The sequence below is a fragment of the Charadrius vociferus genome, unplaced genomic scaffold (genome assembly GCF_000708025.1).
Source record: "Charadrius vociferus isolate BGI_N301 unplaced genomic scaffold, ASM70802v2 scaffold278, whole genome shotgun sequence".
NCBI classification, from domain to species: Eukaryota; Metazoa; Chordata; class Aves; order Charadriiformes; family Charadriidae; genus Charadrius; species Charadrius vociferus.
In genome coordinates, this window is record NW_009649705.1 from 2,168,969 (window position 1) to 2,191,130 (window position 22,162).

The 22,162-nt window shown below is 38.6% G+C and overlaps 1 protein-coding gene across 1 annotated transcript in view; it reads left to right on the top strand.

The window, feature by feature from the left end:
- Nucleotides 1-22,162, top strand: part of MICU2 (mitochondrial calcium uptake 2) — a 166,435-nt gene that overhangs the window by 82,769 nt on the left and 61,504 nt on the right. Inside the window, exon 2 of the mRNA XM_009890644.1 lies at nt 20,700-20,900. Within this exon, the coding sequence (XP_009888946.1) occupies nt 20,700-20,900 (201 nt within the window). The remainder of the gene's footprint in view (nt 1-20,699; nt 20,901-22,162) is intronic.

Genomic DNA, 22,162 nt, shown 5'->3' on the forward strand with positions numbered 1-22,162 from the left:
GTAAAGATCAGGGAGGATGAGCTAGTAAAGCGGATACGTATATCCTTTTCTCTGTATGAGATTAAAAATAAGGAATAATCTTAAAAATGGGCAAATAGAAATGGACAACTTAGAAGTGCATAGAAAGAGTGATAAGGATCTGGAGTAAATTATTTCGTAAAGTCTGTTGGTATACAGAATATACATTAATTCTGTAGAGTTCATAAAGAGGATTAAAGGGAATGACCTCTTAAAGGTTCGTGACTTGTACAACCATAGTTTTCAGAATTACTACAGCTTGTAACTGGGAGGGGGGCACACAGTTTGTGTCAATGAATTAGCCTTCTGTGTCTGCTAAGACTGTTTTTAAGTATGTTGGGGAACACCCGAATTCTTCACACTGTGTATTAGGAATAACATGTTCAATAGCCTGGCTGTGCTTTTCTGTGTTTCAAAATTCTGCAACCAGAAGTTAAGGCTGACTGTCTAGTGCCTCTGTGCCATTTCAGGATAATGATGCACTTACACAGTATGCCATAAGTTTGGAAATGTGTTTTAGAGCATTTGCTGGTTTGTCAGCCTTGGTTCTTCCATTACAAAAATTGGGGGAGAGAAAGCCGAGCATATTAAAGAATATGGCATTCAAAGTTTATGTAATTGGTAAAACTATAGTTAAGATGAGAAAATATGCTAAAGCAATTAAACTATTTTGGGTAATAAAACTCTTTTTTTTTTTTTTTTTTTTTTCAGGATTCAGCACTTGACTGGGTGGGATGCTTTGACGTTTTCTTTTAATCTTTTTTTTTTTTTTTTTTTTTTCTCAGGATTCAGCACTTGACTGGGTGGGATGCTTAGCTCTTTCCTTTTTTTTTTTTTCTTAGTGCCTAGCTAGCTGTTGCAGCAGCAGTAAGACATCATGTGAGAAATATAAAGTATAACTCCATAGACTTAAGTTCTGTGGGGAAAATTGCTTCACAGATGTAAGCTTAGCTATGTGCATCTTTCGATGTAAACCAAATGCAGTGGATCACTGGATTGATGTTTGACAAGGCAAACTTGATGTAAATTGTTAACTCCTCCTGGGAACCTTTTGCATTTTGATAGCCTGCTTTGAAAATTTTGCAGTTATTGGGTCCCAGCTGCTTCTTTGTTGTCACATGGCTGCGGCAATGAGGACAGTTCTGCAATAGTCTGTGTTCAATGTGTTGGGGCCATTTCTCTCTCAAGACTTCTGTGGAGGTACACAACAGAGCCCAGCGCTCAATATTTGAAGTTGTGATTTTACTTTCTAGGTAGATGCTCATGAGACTGGAGTAGACTACCTCCAAGGCAAGCACCTAAATTCAATATACATTACATATGCATTACTAAAGGAGCGGAAAAGCTGAGAATAGGGCAAGCCTGGGAGTTTTGTACACATCAAAATGAAACCAGTGTGAATGGCAGTAGTGCTTCTGCTGTTGACTGAGTGATAGTATAGTGGAGGTTGGAAGGTAGCCTCTCGTTAAAGCAAGTTGCTGAGTGTTGGATAGTATCTTACTTCTGTGAAAGGCAGCTGACCCCTTTTTCTCAGCTCCCATTGACTTCCAGACCACCAAAGAGCCTGCCGTACACATACTGCTGACATGTAGCGGTATGTGTGTGCATGTTAAAGGAGATCTTGTGGAGCCACGGAGCTGCTTCATCCCACAGCTCTATGCAAGTCTTGCCATGTCTCAGCAAAAATGTGGCCGGGTGCTGCTCTAGTTGCTGGGGTGTGACAGTGCCTCTTCATTTATCTCAGCTGACATGGAGTGGCATAGGCACAGATGCCAACTTGCTTATGACAAGGCAGATTTAGGTTACTCCTGGCAGCATGCAGAAACAGAATTTGAAGGATGTCAAAAATTAAGTTGCAGCCTTGCTGTCTGCAGTATAAAGGCCTCTCTTCAGCTTTTCCTCATAGATCATGGTTTCTAGACATACTTGTTACTTTCAGTTTTATTTCCCTTTCTGTTTCCATCATCCAAGTCACTAATGAAAATATTGGTTAGAATAGAGCTTAGGGCATTTAAATGTTGGCTCCTAGACTGCCAGTGTAGTCCTCAAAGGTAACCCAAACATAATGCCTCTCTGTGCTTAATGCTGACGCAGACACAGAATTCGTATATGTCTTGAATGACGTTGTCATTTTATCATAAGCAAGCTGTCACTTTTGCAGTAAAAAGTTGATTTTGACTTTCCTGTAGGCTGAGTGTTTCGCTTCCCAGTATTGCTCCTCTGCCATGTCAGAAATCTGCTGTAGTCATCTGACCAGGAACGGTCAGCATATTAGTTTGTCAGTGGGGAAAACTTGGTGCTGCATATTAAGACAGCAGCCAAGTCATATTTACAGTAGCTTCATATATAAAAATATTTGATTTTAGGGTTGAGCATGAAGTTAATATAAGCTAAATTCCTATTACATTCTTTTACTCTCATTTTTTAAGATAGCAGCTTTTACAATATGGATTTCTAAATATGGGTAGAATCACTTTAAAGCAGGTCATTAAAAACTTTGTGACTTGCCAGAAGCAAAGTCAAGCCAGTGATACCTTTTTTAATTATTTAGTATCTTTAATGGTATGTAATGACGGGACAGCAAGTCAAGCACAATCTGAGAGGGAACAGTCTGCAACATCTCCTGTAGGAGGCTTCACAAAAAGAGCAAACTGACTTTATTCAAGTAAAAGCTAGAAACTTAAACGGAGAAAATTCAAGCAACTAGGGGAGACAAACCAAAGATATTTGTACTCAGATCTCTTCCACCTCTGTGTCCTTGCCAATGGGTCCTTGCTTATAGCAAACTTGATGACAAGGAGGCAGCAAGCTCTGCCTCTTCCTTGCTTAGTCCTGAGGAAGGTCTATCCAAATGGCCATACCCGTGCTGTTTGGTGCTACTCTAACTACACTTAAAAACATCTCTGGCCAACAGGAACTTCCTATGTGAAGGCTTGAACCCTTCTGGGAATGTGTTATTCTGTTCATGCTGTTGCAAGCACAGTGCTGAATTAGAACTGCTCTTGTAGATAGTTCCCCTGGTGAGTGTGTCCTGATAGCCCAGAGCGTAGTCAAAGCCTTGCAGAAGTTTACTACGAACTGGTACTGTGTCGGAGATTCATGCTACTTTATTCATCTGCATTTGCATACCTTTAGATACCCAACAGAGGAACTTGGTCTTTAAGTCACTCTGGAATCAATGGGAAGAAGCAGTCTTCTGCTGAGGATCTCTGCAGTTTAGATACCAAAAATGTGTTCTGTTATTACCACTCTCTCAAGTAGTGGTTGATTTTGGGAACAAATCTAAATGAAATATATCTTCTAGAATGTTAATCTTGAATAATTAAATACAAGCAAACCTGTTTTTCAACCACATTGCTTTTGACCCACTTCTGAAAGCAACATCGCTTCAGATTGTTTCTAGGAGCTAGAGAAGAGTGGCATGTATAATCGTTAGACTCAGGTCTGAAGAGCATCAGATGTTACCTTAAAAACAGTTTGGCAATCATAAAACTGCTCTAGCTGGATCAATGAGATCAATGAAGTGTGAGAAAATAGATCACTTTTGAGTACAACCATGTATAGTTTAATTTGAAACGTGCAGCTGCAGTTTTGCAGAAAACAAAATATATGGCAAGCACAATGCTTTTATTCAGCTTAAAGTTCAAACATTTTTTTCCAGCTATCAATTTACAGCTTAAGATAATGGATTTTGGCAGTGTGCAGAGCTATTAAGTAATGTTTATTAAAAAGGATAAGAAAGAACTTAAGAGGTGGCCTGTAAAAGAGAATTTTTAAAGGACTAGTTAGTGGAATAAAGAAATAGCATTTTCTCCTAGAAGTAAAATTTTATGTCCCTGGATAGGTCATTAATGAAAAAGATTGTGGTGATATCATCTTATTATTTAGTACAGTTTGTGAAGTGATGTGGAAACTGTACTTACGGAGGTTTTTTTCACCTCTACCATACGGCTGAAAAACTTATATGTGTTAAACAGCTATCCTGGAGAGAGAAATAATCAACTATATTTAACTTTGCCATAGTCACAAAACTAGCATATAATTTGACATGAACTTGACATTCCCAGGGTCTATTATCCATTGTGCAGTTCTTCACAATAGGCAATAGATGTGTGAAACTCCATGCCAAAAGTCATTAAAGTCACTAGAAGTTTGCATGGACTCAAGGAGGTGTTGGGTAGGTGCCAGAAAGTGATATAACCAAGGGTTGTTAAATACATGGAAACCACATCCAGCTCAGGATGTCCCTGAGCTCAAAATAGATTAATACTGAGAGAATATTTTTATTCCTTCCTAAGCTTTTGCTTATGGCAAATGCTTGAATTGATGCAGACACACTGCTGTTGAATTTTAAGTACAATGTCTGACTCATTCAGATGCTCTAACCTTGCAGCCACAGACCATAAGGAAGGAGAAAGGATGAGGTGGACCTTTGTTCTGACCCAGTTCAGTCGTTGCTTTATTCTTTTGAGACTGTCTCTGACCAAATTCAGGAAGACATTTAAATGCTTTTGAAATACTTGCAGGATAGGGCTAGGCATGAGGTCAGCTCTGAGCATGAGCTGAAGTCTCACTGTGGTTGTGTGCATTTGTTTTTCTGAATAGAAGTGCTTTGAAATTTGCGTATCTGCTAGCGGGTCACAAAGCTGATATATCCTGATTGGGAAGTAAAGGCTATGGAACAGTACAGAGCCTTGGACAAAGGGATGCTAAGGCACTTTTTCTGCAGTTAGATGCCAGGTATCTGTGTAACTACTTTAAATGAATAATTTATAATGGAAAAAGCTTTAATGTCATACATATCCTCCAAAGATTTCCCCATTTAAACAATCTAAATATTACAGAGTTTACCAACCAAGTTTTATTTAGACTGACTTCTGTTTTCACTCTATTTTTCATGAGCAATAAAAATATTAAGACGTGATGACATCCAAGCTAGCTGTGGAGTTTATGCAACCCCGTATGTCTGTTTGCAGTAAGGGGTACCTTGGGACCCTGTTCTTCACTGCAGATGTTCCCCAGAGGTCACCTACCTAAGCTCAGGTGATGGCAAGGAGAGTGTGAGCTTGACTGAGCCCATGCCCTAGATGCAGTGGAGACCTAGGAAATATGCATTTCTCTTTCATTGTCATTCAAAATGGACAAGATGTTTCCTAAGCACAGCAAGAACAACCCTGTAACTGGTTTCTACCTATCGCACTCCTGGTTTCAGTGCTAATTCTCCCACCCACTCCAGAACTGTTTCCAAGTTCAGTGGTTGCAGAGTAAATAGTCTCTCCATATTCTTGACAAAAACAGGGCACTTGTGATCTTCTGCCATCAAGAAGCAGGAGTTGTAGATGGGCAGAGAATGGGGCAGTGTGTCATGACACGACCAGATCTGTCTTCCTTTTTGTCCTTTCTTCTTCCATTCCGTTGCTTGGCAAGTGTGGGAAACCAGCAGACGTAACAGAATCTGCATCGCTGACTGCCTGGTCTGGAGAGCTCAGCTTTTGCCTGAAGTTTTTCTGCAAACTGGGATTATATTTATTGAAGACTTTAATGGAGGAATGTTTGGCTTCCTATTTTAAATCTTAAAAAACACATCTGTTGTGCACTGCGAGATTGAACACCAGTTTTTGGTTTTGTTTTTTTTTTTTCTTTCCAGTAAATGGATGGTTGGGAAAACATGGAAAAGAGTGGAGCAGTTAAAAAGTTACTTGCAGTAACTGCAAGTAACTTTAAAAAATAAAGTTACTTGCAGTGAGTTACATTGTAAAACCTTTGGCTAGCTGTTCTTTCTGATCAAAATTAATTCCTCTCTTAGTAATAAGCCGCTTAGCAAAGACAAGAGCTGAATTTGAAGAACTGTTTGGTGGTGTTGCTAATATCATACTGATTGCATTGTCACATTTTAGTACTGTAAAAAAGAAATGGCGTTACTATCTCAGATGCTGTAGATAAATGCATAATATCCCTAATTTTAAAATTAAGCCAATTCTGCATTTTTATGGTTGCTCCAACTAGCCTGGTCTTTGTTCTTAACCTGTTCTGGGCTCTTTCTCTGTCATCCTGAAATTTTGTGGCAAATAGTGAATTAGCACATGAAAGCCATTCTCTCTGAAAAGATATTCTGGAGAATTTCAGCAGTGCCTTGAATTAGAAAATATGTTTAGCATGGTAAATGTTCTGTCTTCATTGGTTGTGTGAGTTATTTCCAATGTAAGTTTTATAAGACTTTAATAAATCAGTGAATGACTCAATTTTTACTTAATGCATGTTGGAATAGGTGTCTGGCTACAGATCCAGAATGAATCTTTTTTGTGGATGATGGTTAGTACTAGCTAGAAACCGAGTCATCAATTTGTGCTTTCAAATCATTAAATTATAATGGTGGCTAGTGAATCTGGTCCAACAGAGCAGGCAAAAACTAACTTGCATTATTTTTAGTTACTACTGTAAACGTTGGCAAACAGGCAGTCTGTCTTTGAAAAATGTAGGCATGCCTGGGCTCTTAGGAAGTCAGAGAAATTATTTTTTTATTATGAGGAAAGATGTTGGGCAAATGTAGCATTAATTTGACCCAATCTAGAGTTTACATGATTCTGTCCTTGTTGAATTAAAGGCTGTAGTCAAACTGTTTCACAAAAGAAGTCTGAGATAAAGCTAATCTTAAAAACTTTGAAGAGGAGAGAATTGCATCAGATGGAGTTCTGGACCTCCCAAAGAAATGTAATGTTTGTGTTAATAGCAGAATCTGCTTCCAAGAATATGGCAGCTTTGATAAATGAAGCAACACTGATAACCACCGAGGTCTTGAAAAAGAAAATCAGCAGATGCTTGATGACCTGCTTAAATGGTACTACAACCTCTACAAAAGCTGTTTAAGGTGCAGCCAGAATGACTGAAAACAGTTTTATCTCTGGTACAAAGGAATGTATCATGGAAAAATGGATGACCTACCAGGTACAGGTTTTTGCTAGATTCAGATGCTGCAGAGAAGAAAATTGTAGTGCTGCATTGTGACCTTGCAGTCTCGCTGAAGGTGCAGCAGTGATGGGCTCTGAAGGGAGGATTGAGAAAACATACTTGAACTTTCATTATAGAAGGAAAGTTCAAAATTAGAGGATGGAATTTGTAAACACTAGTAAAAAATGAAGGGTTGTTGAGACTCTGCTGTAATCAGGAATGCACTGGTTTGACACTCTCGACTAGCTCCAATTAAATATTTGTCAATGTTACCTTATTCACAGTGTTTCATTTCGACTTTCAGGATAACTCTTGTTAAAACTACTGAATGTAAAAGAGATCTTTTTAATTTCTCTGATGTAAATCTAATATCCTGGACAATCATCTCCCTGATGCCTGGTTTAGAGGTAGTGAGACATTTTCTCTTTGCAAAAAGTGTGCATATCCATTTAATGCAAGCTTCTGTTACCTTCTGCTGGTGCCTGTAACTTTGTCTCATCTGTTCAATTTTCCCTGGTTTTCTTGTTAGAGGCTGTCAACAACTGATTTTAAAAGTTCTGATCTACACAGCATTACAGAATGTTTAGGATCATTCTTACCAATTTTGTGTGATGTGTTTTGCAATCTGTTGAAAACTTAAAATATTATACAAACCTGTGATTAAATAATGCATACTTAGTTCAAAGCAAATTTGTAGAATTGAATAGGCAAAATTCAAGATTTCTGAATTCTTGTTTCAAACATTTTGAGTTTATTGTGCTTAGTTTTAGAAAAGTATGTTGATGAAAATGTTAAATTAGTAAATGGGAATATCATAATTTAGATAAAACTTTCACTGTGATTTCTGTTTTTCTGAACAAAGTGGCACAGCAGAACTGTCTAAGCATTCAGTCCTTCCATAGGTAATCTCTGTGTCAGATGAACATGCTTTAGAAGAAAAATTCTGCATAGGTAGAAAGTTTAAAAAAATAAGCAAGACGAGGAAAAATATGTCAGGTCATTGGAAAATATAGTGTGTTTTAAGACATTCAAGTTTTACACATAACATTGTCACAAGATCAGTGGCTCCTACAGAAAACAAATCATTTGTTTAGAAGTGAAGTCAGCAGCTTTATGGAGAAATAAATAAAATTTTACAACTTAATTACAGGGTAAACATTTCTTGTGGTTGCAATGGCTTTGTTGTTACTGTTGTATTAATCTTACAGGACGTATGGATGTTTGTTTTGGGTCCCTCCTGGGACCTGCGAAGTCCTCTGAGCATAACTCTGACCCCTCTTCTAAAGAGCTTAACTTGTTAGCCATTTTTCATCTATGTGACTAAACCATTAATAAATAAATAAAATAAAAAAATGAAAGCTTTAAAGTGATTCTGTTTTCTTTCTTCTACATGTTATTCTCTGATTAATTTACCACTATGGAAGTTTTATCTAATAGTGTTAGTTCACTGTATTTAAAAGTGAAGAATTTCACACTTCCCAGATGCTGTTGAATGCTTTGGGAGGTTTGGTAGTGGTAGTCTTTTTCTATGGCAACGTAATCAGTTCACTCCCCGTCACTTATAGCACCTTTTTAAGTACCAGGCTCTCTGAGAACTGAGACAACATCTTGATGTAACATAGGTAATAGTGGCATTTAAAATCTGACAGACTTTTTGTGAAAAGTGTATTGTGATAGATTCAGCTACGTATTTATTTTGTTTTCAATTTGGTTGCATGGAGGATATCTGGCCCCATTCTCTCATTTCTTTTTGCCATTTGCATGTGTCTTTACCTTGGAAAATTTTGTTATAAAAGAGCTGTAGAAAAGCTTAGAAAACGCTGTTTTCCCCAGGAAAGTTTCAAGCTTCTGGGGTAGCAGTGATGTGATCAGCTCTGTAATGTTCACATTATCACAGAAGAGAATTCTGAGTCTGAACACAGGTTTCTTGTCTTTCCAGCAGTCTGTCACATCTAGAATTCTTATATATTTGTTCTTAAGAGAATAATACTTTTTGAGTATTGCGTACTATTTGGGCTCTTCTTTATTTTAAACGATGAATTTTTATATTTTTTTTTACATTTCTAAATAAAAAAATAAAGAATATTTATAGCAAGCATTTGTGTAGAGAGCAAGCCCTCTTCTCTTTTGTTGCGTTTTGGGTTTGGTTTTTTAATAAAAAAAACCCAAACCACAAACTGCAAAATTCCTAATTCCTTTACCGTTAAATGATTTTAAGTAGCTTTGCTGTGTAAAGCCATCATACCAGTGTGCAACTGGTATGTACACTGGTATGATGTACAGTGAGTGATTTGTGGTACTGTTAAATACATGTGTGGGTTAAAACAAGAGCCTTAAAGCACCACCTTGTAGTTCTTGTGACCAAGGAGCTCTCTCTCCACAAAGAATAAATTCAGGACTCCTGTCTCAGTTGAGTACCAGCCAACAAAACCTTCCTCCAAGATTCACTGCGTAGTTGAACTATCTGAGTTTTCTTTATGTCAAAGCCTTCAAAAAGGGAGACAGTGAAATTTGGATAAATTCATAACAACTACAGGTTTCTTTGAAAGTATTTGCAGGCTGACTAAATAGAAGCACTCATTTACAGAAACTGATGACAGCTAGCATAGATGATGCTTGCATATTTAAGATTGTCTTTTTTTTTTTTTTTTCAATCTCTGATAGTATAACATAAGCGTTTTTAAACCTTATGTAGGCATCCTGTTTGGTTTGGTTTGAGTTGCATTTACTTTTCTATACAGAAACATAGTTCTTAATCCAGGAAGATGAGATCACAGGATATTTCTGCTTTGGGGGTGCTTGTCCTCGATAGAGAAGTAGTTGTGAGTCCGTAGGTTCTGCCACTGCATGGTTGGTTTTGATCAGAGCTGCGTTAGCCTGGTCAGCAACTGGAACACAGGGTGTATTTCTTGTAATGCAGTCCCAGTGTTGTGATGAAAATTCCCTGGCAGGGCAAGTCCAAAGTACCTAGGTTAAAAATTAACAGGATTCGCGTTTTAATGCGTAATTGTATTTGGCACACAGCGGGTTTCAGTGAGTGATACAGAAATCTAAGGCTGTTCTACATCTACTTTTATGGAAAGCACCATGCATTCAGCCACTGTTTAAAACATTGTGAATGTGCAAACATGTTAATAATAGTGCTTAAACAAGATTGGTATTCTGAAACGCGTTTCGAAAACATGCAAGCGACAGTCTTCTCTGGTGACAGGGAGGCAGTTTCTTTCACAGTGTTTCCCTTAAAGCACAGACATTGTCTGTAAAATACCATCCCGATGTAATGCCTTTTCAGGAATGCTTTTGGCACGTTGTTGCAAACGTAGGGCGTACAGAACTATTGGAAATGTAGGTAACCATTGACAGAGTTGTTTTAAAAAGCTTGTAAGACCAATTCTGGTACGTTTTTTTATTTTTTTAGCTTTTCTTCTCCTATTATCACTAAGCTTACTATCTTAATTCCCATTCCATTGTATTTACCACTTCTTGCTCAAGCCTTTACACTGATTATGGTAGCCATCTTCTTTCTAGTCTCTTTTATTCATATACGGACATGGTTATATTTAAATCCGCACAACCATTACATGCTAACACAATACATTTGTTTAATTACCAAAAAAAGTTCTTGCAAATTTAACCACTTTGGGGTTTTATTATGTAACTCTTGACTGTCTTCTTACATACTGCTATATCAATCTAGCTCTCTTATCCTCAGCTTTTCACGTCTTTAATTTTCTTTTGAACCTGTACTGCTTACTTTACCTATTGGAAAGTCATCTCCCCTTTTTGTCATCTTCTCCTGGACATGCATTCTCTTAGGTCCTTGTGCTTAGGTCAGTCTACTACATCTACCATTAAACAGTTTATTTTCTCCTTTAAATTCTTACTTATAAGCAGTGAGTCCAGAATTCATTTGTCTTCTGGTTCAGAACAAAAACTGGTCTAGCATTCAACTGCCTACTATTGAGCCATTAACTTTTTTTCCTGTTACAGTTGTTACAGGACCGAGTGCTATGACAGTAAAAAGCTTTTAAAGCAGTAAAGCATCAGATAAATACATAGCACCGTGCCGTTGGCATGAGTTGGACTGCAAATATTCCCACAGTTTGAAGTTGCACTTCTCAAACTCTGACATACATGGTTTCATTTTGAAGGGCATGCAGTTTAACTGAACCGCCACGTAATAAATGGATTATCTCGACGTAGTGCAGAACAGATCAGGTAGAGCTACTATCTGAGTTACACAAAGTGAGAAGCTATTTGAAAAGGGCATATGTACATGTCCATACAGTACAAGCACATGTAAGAAGTAAACTCCTGTTAACTTGAAAAGTCCTAAAAATCTGCAAGCCCAGGGTAAGGAAAAAGTTCAGATGGCTTAGAGCCTCTCCCAGCTCCTCCTGAGTGCGCCGAGAGACACTCCATATATCATTTGAATCGAGCAGGGGGAGGAAAAATAAAGATATTATGGCATTTTAGAGGCAAATAGTTAAACTCTGTGTATCGATTACACTTTTGCACATAGCATCTTTCAAAAATACCTACCTCTTCTTACCTTTAAAGGTAAATGTATTCATGGCTTCACATTTTGACTGCTCTTTAATGTGCAGTGATTGACTGAAAAAGATCAGTGAGAAGTAAGTACAACACATTTTTCACTTAAATCCACTGACTATCATACAATGGCAGTGTGATGAGCTTTCCGTGAAAGCTGTATGAACACGTTTCCTGGGCGCATTGCCTTTGAGGTGTCTATGTGGTCCCCCTGCTGCTCTGTATGTACTTAGTACTTCTGCACCAGTGTGTTCGAGCGGCGTGTCAGCCTCCGTAGGGGAATGTGTAAGCAGGGCGGTGTGATAACTTGCAAGTTGAGGTGTAAATGTATGGTTTGTTAAATGAACCGGTTCTTTGGCTTGTTAGAGCTCGGGCACCTTATCTGCCTTTGTTACATTTTGTTAGTGGAAATGTGTTAGTTTCCGACTTCTTTTTAAGTTTATGTTTAAAAAGGAGCTCTGCTAAGGCTGAAATTTCTAGAATTGAATAGTGAAATTAAAAAACCTTATCAAATGAGACTGTTTTCTATACTATCCTTATATTTGGTTTAATCCTCCATGTGCTGTGGGTTCTAGTAACAGTGGAAGACCTGCTCTGTGTGCACCAGTTTAGTCTGAACTTGGTGGAATACAAAGAGTGGCAGAGAAAAATTAAAACCAAAAATGTCAGAGGTTTCGATGCAAATAAACTGTTCAGCTGCTGCTTCAAATGTAACCGTCACTAATTAGTGCTAGCACAGCAGAATTGTCTGAGCAGTTATTTGGAAGAAAGGAGGGGAGTGGCACCTGTTAGTGCATAGAAAGGGCTTCATCTAATTTTGGAGTATTTATATTCAGCGGTGTTAAGAGTAGCCAGACATAAGCCTATTGCATTCTCATTCTCTGCTTGTCCTTCTTTTACCAGTGTGTTCTCTGCCTCAGAAGTAGCTCCTGAGAAAGTATTTTAATCTTTTGTCCCTTTCATATTTAGGGATTTCAAGGCTGCTAGAGCTTTTAGTAAGGTAGTTCTTTATTTATTTTCACATTGCTAAACAGTCATTCAAATGCTTAGAACTTATTTCCAAACAGAAATCAGTACTTTTTTGCTCTTCGTTCCTGGCTTATGTTATGTGCAGGCTCACAGTTTGATCTGCAAGGTCAAAAAATATAATGTTGAAAAAAGTAATACAGATCAATTCACTTCATAAGACCATTTTGCTTCTGATCTTATGTCTTCAACTTGATGTTGATTTTTGATAACTCGTGCATTTGATCAAGGCTCTGCATACTACATGGCTCCCATTCTTTATTGTGAAAGCGCAAACTACTTTTGCACATACTTGTACAAGCTTTCTTAAATATCGCAATCTTGAGCTTTCTGTAAGTCACATATTTCTGTCAAATGGATTTCTTGCAAAACTCTTTTTCATCTGTAAATTATTGCATCGTATGAAACTTTCAAACCTTGGGCTCCAAGCATTATCCTCTGTGCGTTCAGCACGCATGCCGTGTATGTTAACATGTGCAGCGGGGTTTGAGGTTAAGTTACATTTTCTGATATTTTGATCATTTCAAATTGGATTGAGTTGAAATTGAGACGCAATAATGACATAAGTTAACTGCAAAGTTTTCATCAGTCTTACAGAAATCTGATACAGGGTGGCTAAAGCCATCTGTATATCTAGTGTGAAGTAATGGATCCAAACCTAAGGCTCCCAGAGAGCCTGCTGGCACCAACTGGATTTTAATTACATCCCACACATTGGTTTAGTTATACTTATAGCAGGTAAAATGAGTGGTGCAAGTTAACTCTTCCAGATCAGGGAAGAAAATAAGAGTATTGATCTTCAGAGGAGTTTAAAAAAAAAAAAAAAGGTGCTATATGTTAGGTTTTTTCCCAAGGGAAAGTGGAAGAAGGTGTATAGATGATGGAGGAAAGAAAGGCAATGAAAGGATACAATGAGACAAAATAAGTAAATTATATGGAAAGTAGTAGAGTTAAGAAAGAAAAATTATGTTGGGAAAAATTAACTGGAAAATGTAGACGTATTTTATAAGCAGAAAAAATAAGATGGAAAACATATAGAAGGTGCAGGCACATCAAAACAGCAAATTCTGTGCAAAAGGAGAAAAAGTAAAATGAAAGAAAGTGGAAGACATAATTTTAAATTTAAGGGAGAGATAAGCGTATATGCTTATTTTAAGTAATTTCTGACTCATAATCATCTGCAAATATTTGAGTTTGTACACAAGTACTTACATATTGAATCGATGCAGAATTTGCTTAGCAGTGTTATCAAATTCACATCACAGTGATCAGCAGTGTTATGAAAATCACAGGTAAGGGTGGTCACAGTTTTATTTATGTAACGCTTCATTTTTATGTAATGTATTTTTTAAAAAATGTTCAAAGATACAGCAAATATAAGGGGTTTACTTGATTTAAGCTTGCTGTTTTACTGTACAAAAAAAAAATCAAAGCAAAAGATTGAACACCATGAATTTTTTATTAGCATCCTAAATGAAGAGACTGATAAACAGATTCATTACATCAATCTGGAAATTAATTGTGAGAAGTAATGTTGTTGCCCTTAGGCATTTCTCGGTGCAGGAAGCCAGGAAGGAAACCATAGTCATCCATAACGCTTACAGACGCCAGTGGCTGGCCAGCTGCTGATCCTTTGCCATGTCGGCTGCTGAGGAAAACACTTGCATCCTTCTGGAGCCCTTTTTGTGTCATTCAGTTCTAATTTACCATCAGCTATCATAGCTGGCATATCTCAAACTGGCATTGAAGGCTTGACATAAAACCACAAAGGGAACTAAATTCCAAGTTAAAGCTGAAACTTCATTCTTAATTCACTCAGTTGTGCAGGGGTGCTGTGGGGCATGTGGGAACACCCAGCGTTTGAAGCCCTGGCTGTACCCACACACAATAGAACAAGTTAAGGATGGAATTTCAGCCCGAGCCTTAACATTAATGCAGCGTAGCTCTTTGTGGTTTGCTTTCTTGTTATATGGCACTGTTAAAGACAAAAATAAGCCCAAGTCAATTTCAGAGTCATTTTAAATTATGCTTACAAGAAGCTTGTGCAAGCAATAGTAATAGATTCTTCTCACCCATTGCCTCTCAGTAAATTGGAAATTTGGTATCCTGCTTGCTTTGAGTTTGCACTGTTGGGAACTGCTGAGGTGTTAGATTACAGATACCTTAATATCTGAAGTCCAGCCTTAAATACATAATTGTTTCCTACAGTATACCTGTCTTTACTTGCAACTCATTTTATGGAATAGAATTAAAGAGGAAAACTCTGCTTTTTGCCCTATACATGCATTTTTATGAGCAATATGAGACACTTTGACAGCGTTTTTAGAAACATCAGGAATGTCAAATCTTTTCTATCTGAAGGTCTCCTTGGATGACTCAGGAAAAAGTACTTGGAAATTAGTCAGGACTTAATTGAAGTGAGAAGGATGCTGAATTGTTGAGAGAGAGCTTGCTCCTCTATGCATACTTTAGATTGGTACTTTAAAAGAGGATCAATCTTAATGTTAAGTGATTGAATCAGCCTTTTCTTCAAAAGACAATTCTTATTCAATCTTCAATTAGGCATTTGGAATAGTGATTAGAATAGTTATCCGGTCATTTGTCCCTTCTCAGAGCAAATTAGAGTTATGCTTCTAATCTTTTTTCAAAAATGCGTAGCGCTCTACTTCTTCCCATGTGTTTCCATCCTTTACCAACTGTCTTCAGTGGGTCCGGCATCCCTGCTTGCTGGAGACGTGGGAAGAAACATATTGGTGAAGAGAACAAGGGTGAAGGAGGAGGATGCAGCTTTTACAAGAGCATGTAAGCTGCTGTTGTATAGACTTCTCTGTATTTTACACTTAGACACATGACATGGGCATCTTGAAGCAGGTACAGGCTATGTCCCCTTTTCTGAGACAGTAGATGTGCTTTTGCGCAGGATTAGGGACTGTCCTAAACCATAGTTTCAGGAGTAACTTGGTCACTGGCAATAGTAGTCCCAAAACAGCAAACAATTTGGTGGAAAAAAGTGATATAGTTAAAGCAGAGAGTTTGGTAATTAAGGTCCAGAATACCTTCTGAAATAATTCTTTTGATTTGGAGAATAATCATAGTAAAATGTTATGCTCATGTTGTTTATTTAGGTTATAAGAGTGGTTTTGTGTGATGAAGTGGAGAATAACTGAGGCAGTATGAAGGTCGTAGTTGGCAGTATGGCTAACAAAAGTGTGATGACCAAAATATAAAAAAAGATGTCACTCAAAGCTTAATCAAATGCTGGCAGTATGTTTAAGGAAGAAATTAAGACGAGTAAGCGTAACATCATCAGTACTGATCTTTAAAGGGCAATCATCCAGTTACGTTCGATTTAATTAAAATTGCTTAAATAATTGTACTGAGTATTTTTGTCAAATTATAAATTATATGGCTGTCATCTGAAAAATCATCAGTTTTTCGATGTCGTTACAACTTGACTGTGAATTTCTAGTCTCTGATGCCAAATGTAGCAGGTTTAAGTCCTTAATTGGTATTAAACCAATTTGAACAGTATTTTTGTTGGTTTTGGAAAGCATTGTGAGAAAGATGGCAATCAAAAGGCCTTACATCATCGCGATGTGGTATTTGAGTATGTGGCCACTGATGCTACCTGCCTTCACTCTGGACAGTAAAAATCTCCATATTCCTTACACACTGGTCTGGCTGAAGCATGTAACACCCCTGCCACCACCTCTTCTCCTCTGAGCTTCTACCCTCTGGTCACATTTGCCCACATTTTCAGTCTCTCATGCAATAAAATTGTGCAAACGTGTTTGGTGGAAAGGAAGGTCAACATTTTTGTGGTGTTCTATTGCTTCCTGCATCTTCTGAACTGTCTGTCCAAACAGCTAAAAAAAGTCCCTGTAATGGACTCCAGAACTGCCATTCTCGCCAGGCGTTATAAAGGGAGCTTGGATTAACCACGTTTAATGGAGGTGCTGGTGGTGTACCTGTATGAAGCTCTAGTGGAGAGCCCAGCTCAGCCTGGAATACTTTCCCGTAGGCGCTGGCAGGTTGCTATGAGGTCCCCCTGAAGCTTTCTCTTCTCTGGGTTGAAAAAGCCCAGTTCCCTCAGCTTCCAGATGTTCTGTAGTAAAAATTATTTTAATAAAAACTTTCAGATTTTTCTTTTTCTTAGGTTTTGTGCAGAGTGCGAAGCCACTTGGGGAAGTTTCAACCTTTTTTCTCATAACTGTCGAGGGGGGTAAAACTTATTCAGCGTTTTTGAAATATTTTGATAGGCTTTTTATTTTGTCTGTACATGCTTCTATCCCAGACCTTCACTGAGGTCTGGCTTGTGCTCCTCCATAAATTAAAGTGTAAAATAATGGGATATGAGATAACAGCAAATATTTTGCTTTCATGTTGCACAGTCTGGTTTTTTTTTTTTTTTCCTTTAACATTAATGTACTTGGAGTATGCTGTAGAGACTGTCATAGTAACCATGCTAAAATGTGACAGGAACGCAGAAATAAAGATACCTGTCATCATAAAGATGGCAGGTCAGCTTTGTAGCTGGTATAAATTTTTACTGCCATTGGAGTGCCATGAATTTTCCATCTGAGGGCCATACACTGTTCAGAAGTAGTAAGCAGTTGCACGTGAGCACCTGAGCTCTAGCGTAGCTCTAGCTGAGCTCGTGCTGGTGTCCAGAGGGCTCAGAGTGCTTTCAGCATATTCTGAGCTTCTCATACTGTGTCAGAACATGGGTATTTTGCAAAAGCTTTGAACACAGAGTAGGAGATGGCACAGCTGATGCATTTCATCCCGTAAGGTTTGCTCATCACATTTGTGCTAGTACCTGAAGCTGACTTTCATAAAAATGACCCATGTTCCCAAGGCTGTTTTGCAAATCAAGGATGCTAGTTTTGCGAAAAGAAAGAGGCTTGATGAATTTGTTGTCACACATTATTGTAATTCTGATGGGAATATGTTCTTTTCCAAATACAAGGCACTCTTCAGAGTTAATATGTGAACTTGGACCTGTCTATTTCGGTTAAAATTGCAGATTGCTGAAATTCAGTGCTTCCATATCAGTAGCAAGTTTAGCTTTAGACAAAATTCAGACAAATACTGCAAGACTTAAGAAACTTGAAAATCCAGTTGGTTTGTAGATGTTGTAGGATTAGCTCTTCACTTTTTGTTTAAACTTTCTTATTTTTTATTTTTGCAGAAAGATTGCTTTCATTCCGTAATTTTAGTTAAAGGACAACTGTGAAGCAATTTTCCATATTTTTTTTTTTTATTTGCCGTTGGGCAAAAATTGCTCATGTTATTATGAGAAGCAGATGATTTTTAAGAATGCTGCATGTTAATACCCAGCAACTGAACTATTCATTTGATATCTGCAATGTTTGTTGAATCTTGTTCACTAGGCAATTAGAGTCACTTGTCCCCCAAAGTTTTAAAAAGAATAAAGCTGAAGTTCTCATTACATTAGGTTTATTTTTAAACAATGTTTTCCAGAACATACAGATCTAAATCACAAAACAGCAGCAGTGCAGCTTGTGTTGTACGCCATACTATGTAAGAAGCTTAAAGCACTGATATTGGTACAAAATGGTTGTATCCAAAACAAAGCAAACCTTGGCTTCAGATACTTAGAAGTAGCCCTAATTCTCCTTGCATATCAGAATATGACTGTTTTAATTCTAAATTATGAGTATTTGGTTGTTGGGTTTTTTTTTGTTATTGGTCCTCCTGCCCCTGCCTTCACTGACACCTGAGGTTTGAGGGAAGCAAACACACTGCGAGTGGAAACTACAGTTTACTGTAACAAGGTGCTTTATTGTTCAGTGAAATATTTTAACAAGTGCTTAACGCTAACACGAAGGTGCAAGGCATGGGATTAAATGGCAAGCTGCAGCCTTCTATTTAGAACTGAAATTAAGTATAATATAATATATGATGGTAATAATTATACCCAGGCAATGGCTATAGGTTTGCCAGTTGTACCCCTTGTCATGAGATCCCCAAATTGTATGAACATTGGTCCCCATATCCAGTGAGGGACCATGGTGGGTAGAGAAAAAGGAAACCTAATGACAGAAAGTTGAACTGCTTCATCCTCTTCTCTCATTGTCCACTGAACTGTTTTTTCGTGCTTTCTGCAATGGACTGGTTATTGCCCACAGCTTGAGGTCTACCCTCCTGTTCCTGGAGTGTGTCACTTTGAAGGAGTTGGTTGTTACTCTCAGACCACACCGGGTCCCATTATTTGGATCTGTATCAGTATCAGTCCTCCATCTTTTTCCTCTACCTCATAAGCCTGACACTAAGCCTCATGTTTTATATTTTAACTTCAGGGCCCTGTCTGAGAGATAGAAGTTCTCGTCCTAAAACAGCTTGTATGTTCATCACACCAGCTAGCTCCCCTGCTGTCTTTGCTGCTTCATACCACAGTCCTGGCATGTTGTCAGCTGGGTGGAGGAAATGTAACTGCTAGCGCTTGATTGTGCCATTATTTGAACTCAGCAGAGGAGGCTGAATTAGCAGTCCCCATCCTGGAGGAACAGCAAGTTAAAACTAAAGTGTCAGAAATCTGATCACAGCTTTTAAGTGGTTCAAGTTCATTCCCTTCTCACTTGCCCGCTCCCTGGATGTGTGCACACAAACACACAGATGCCCCATTACCTGCTGCGCTATTTGCAAATATCTATGCACGTTCCTGTTTCATAACAACCTCCTGTGCAACTGGGTGTCTGTTACCTTGTGTGTCCCTATAACCAGTGCTGACTTCAGCAAAATCAAGTGAGGTGCTCCCACTGGTCTTCCCCCTCCTCCATTGGCATCCTGTCTGTGTCCCACAGTTCGCCCCATGAACACACTTGGCTCAGCAGACCCCGTGTTTTAACATCAGCTGGTGAGACCCTCGCTGCATCTGCAGCTCGTCTGAGTGTAACCGGGAGCTGCTTACACTGCCCTGTCTCAGGAGTAACCCAGTTTGCAAACCACAGCATACACCAGCACTCTACTGGACTGCTCAAATGCTAAGCAGTCCATAGGAATGATCCAGAAACTGAAAACTGTGTAAACAAATAGCGATCGTTTGCTGGAAGATGTGATGCAGCACCTTGGTGGGCCGTGCCCTAGCCTGTACCCGCTCGTCTGCATCACTCACCGAGTAATGCCACGGGCACTGACCGAGCTGCAGATTCATCCTGTTGTTTACTGACTTGTTTCAAGTATGTTCAAGTCGGGATCTTGGTACTTCACCTTGGATTTTCATGCTTTTCCTTCACTTTCTTACGTTGTTGAACAGTCTTAAAATTGTGTCATGTTGCTGGTGGTAAAATTGTTCCGTGATTAACGTTCAAATACACACAGAGTGTTCTGAATTCTAGAGTGTCTCATTTTCCTGTTGTCACTTACTATCTCTGGAATCCTAAAATGTAAACATCCCTGTTCCAGTGTGTCTGTGTCCTCTCTTGCTGCCAGTAAGTGCTGCTACTGCTCATCAACGTGCTGTCAACTTGTATGATTTCAGTCATGCGTCTCAATATTTTAGGGGGGGCTTGGAAGTTTTTTGATTGCTTGACTAGTTGAACCTTTGGGGTTGATGATACAGTCTCTGACTCTTTTGTCAGTGTTATCATTGCTTTTCCGTGTTTCTAACTTCTCTGAAAGGCAGGCCAATAATTAAACTAGAACATCATTATACTCCTGTCTTAGGAGTTGCTCCAGAACTTGATAATTAACTGCAGGAGTGGATCATTTGCAGGGATGCAGAGCACATGTCAACCTTTGCTGAGCCAGTCACTAAGCTGGCGAAATATTATTTGCTGTTTGGTCAGTTGATTTTTTTTTTTTTTTGTTGAGTTAGCGAGCTGAATTTGGCTCAGCAAGAGACTGACAAGTAGCAGAGCTGGCAAACGAGGAGGTGCAGGGCCATATGGCCAAGAGCAGAGGGTTGGGAAGCAAGGGCAACCTTTGGTGACAGCAAGCCATTAATTTGGCTCAGCTGCGTTGTTAAGGCATGCTCTCAGTGAAGCTAAAAAAATACTTTGGATATCACATAAGCATGTCATTCATTAAGACTGTGCCATAAAAGCTTTAATTTCTGGTAGTCTTTTTGTTGTGGCTACCCAGAAAATATTGAGGTTAATCAAGATCGGGTATAGAATTCTTTCTAATTACAGAGTTGGTCTACAAATGCAGCCATCTTTCTGCATGGATTTTTTTTCTGTTTCAGAAGGAAGATGTCATTAATGCAGAAAGGGACGAAAGACTGTCTCTTCGGAAGCATCGCTTCATGCATTTTGCATCATTGGAATATGAAGGAGAATATTACATGACACCAAGAGATTTCTTGTTCTCAGTAATGTTTGATCAAGTTGAACGTAAGTTGTTTTCTCATCATTGTATTTGTGAAGGAAAAGAAACTTGCAAGTCCCCTTAACGATGTAATCTGCAAATCACTGGGATAAGATCCTTTATCTCGCATAAATCAGCAAAAGCCAATTTGTAAATGTTGTGTATACAGATTCTCAGAGGCACCACCACCCTTTACACCAGTGAAGTGAGGCTGATGATGTAGAAATCTGGTGACTTGATGACATTACTTCTCTGCATAATTTGCATGTCTGATCAGTATGTAGTTCCTCAATTACTTACGTGCCACAGAAAATACTAGGACTGTAATATAATAGTGTTCATACCATTCTGGCCCTGCTATCTGTCTATCCACTTCACCAGTAAGTGCTCTGTGACCTTTTTTCTTAGAAGAGGCAGTGGTGGGAGTGACTTGAATGAGTGTAATGAAGCATTGAGCTCAGCTTTAGGTTTCTGGTTTCAAATCTCCTCTGGTTTATATAAAACCTAGCTAAGAACAAATAAAAATTGTATGAATGTTTTTAACAAAGTAGTATTAAAAGTGTGCTTTCTGAGGAGAAGATAGGACCAGAACACAAATAAAAAGTGCGTAGGTTGTTGTCCTTTCCTCCTGGTTTTCTGGCCTCATTAACTCTGCCCTGTTCCTTAAGCTTTTTGTATCTGTCTTTGTATCATTCTGTAATTTCCACGTCACAGGAATTGTTTTTTAAATGATTTGTTTTTTCTCCAAAAATTTGGCTTTTACAGCTTTCTCAATGATTTTTTGCTTTAGAAAGGTTAGGTTCTCCAAATTTCAGAGAGGATTACCACTCAGAGGACAAATACTCTGTTAGTACATCTGCTGAGGGCAAGAGGGGGAAAATCCCAACTTTAATTAGTGTTTGCTGCAGTCTGCACATGCTGACAAGGGCCGCACATTGTCTAGCAAAAACCATTTGTAGCCTGGGATGCTCTGCCCAGCTAGCAGCAAATGTCAGAGTGACTTGAGTATCAAGCAGGAATACAGAAGGGAATTAATTCTTTGGTATCAAGCTTTGGTATCAAGCAGGAAATAGAGAAGGGAATTCAAGGTAATGTGGAGGGGCTTGAGTGTCGGAAGGAAGAGGGAGACCTGAATGTACTGTGATTTGAGCCTGCCAAGGGAAACCTTGGGCAGAACTGAGTTTACTGACCTGCAGGTGGTCAAAGAACAGGACACGAGAATCTGTAATAAAAGAAGTTTTCTTGTGTCTGCCAAAAATCTATAGGTGATAAGGATACACGGCTTCGC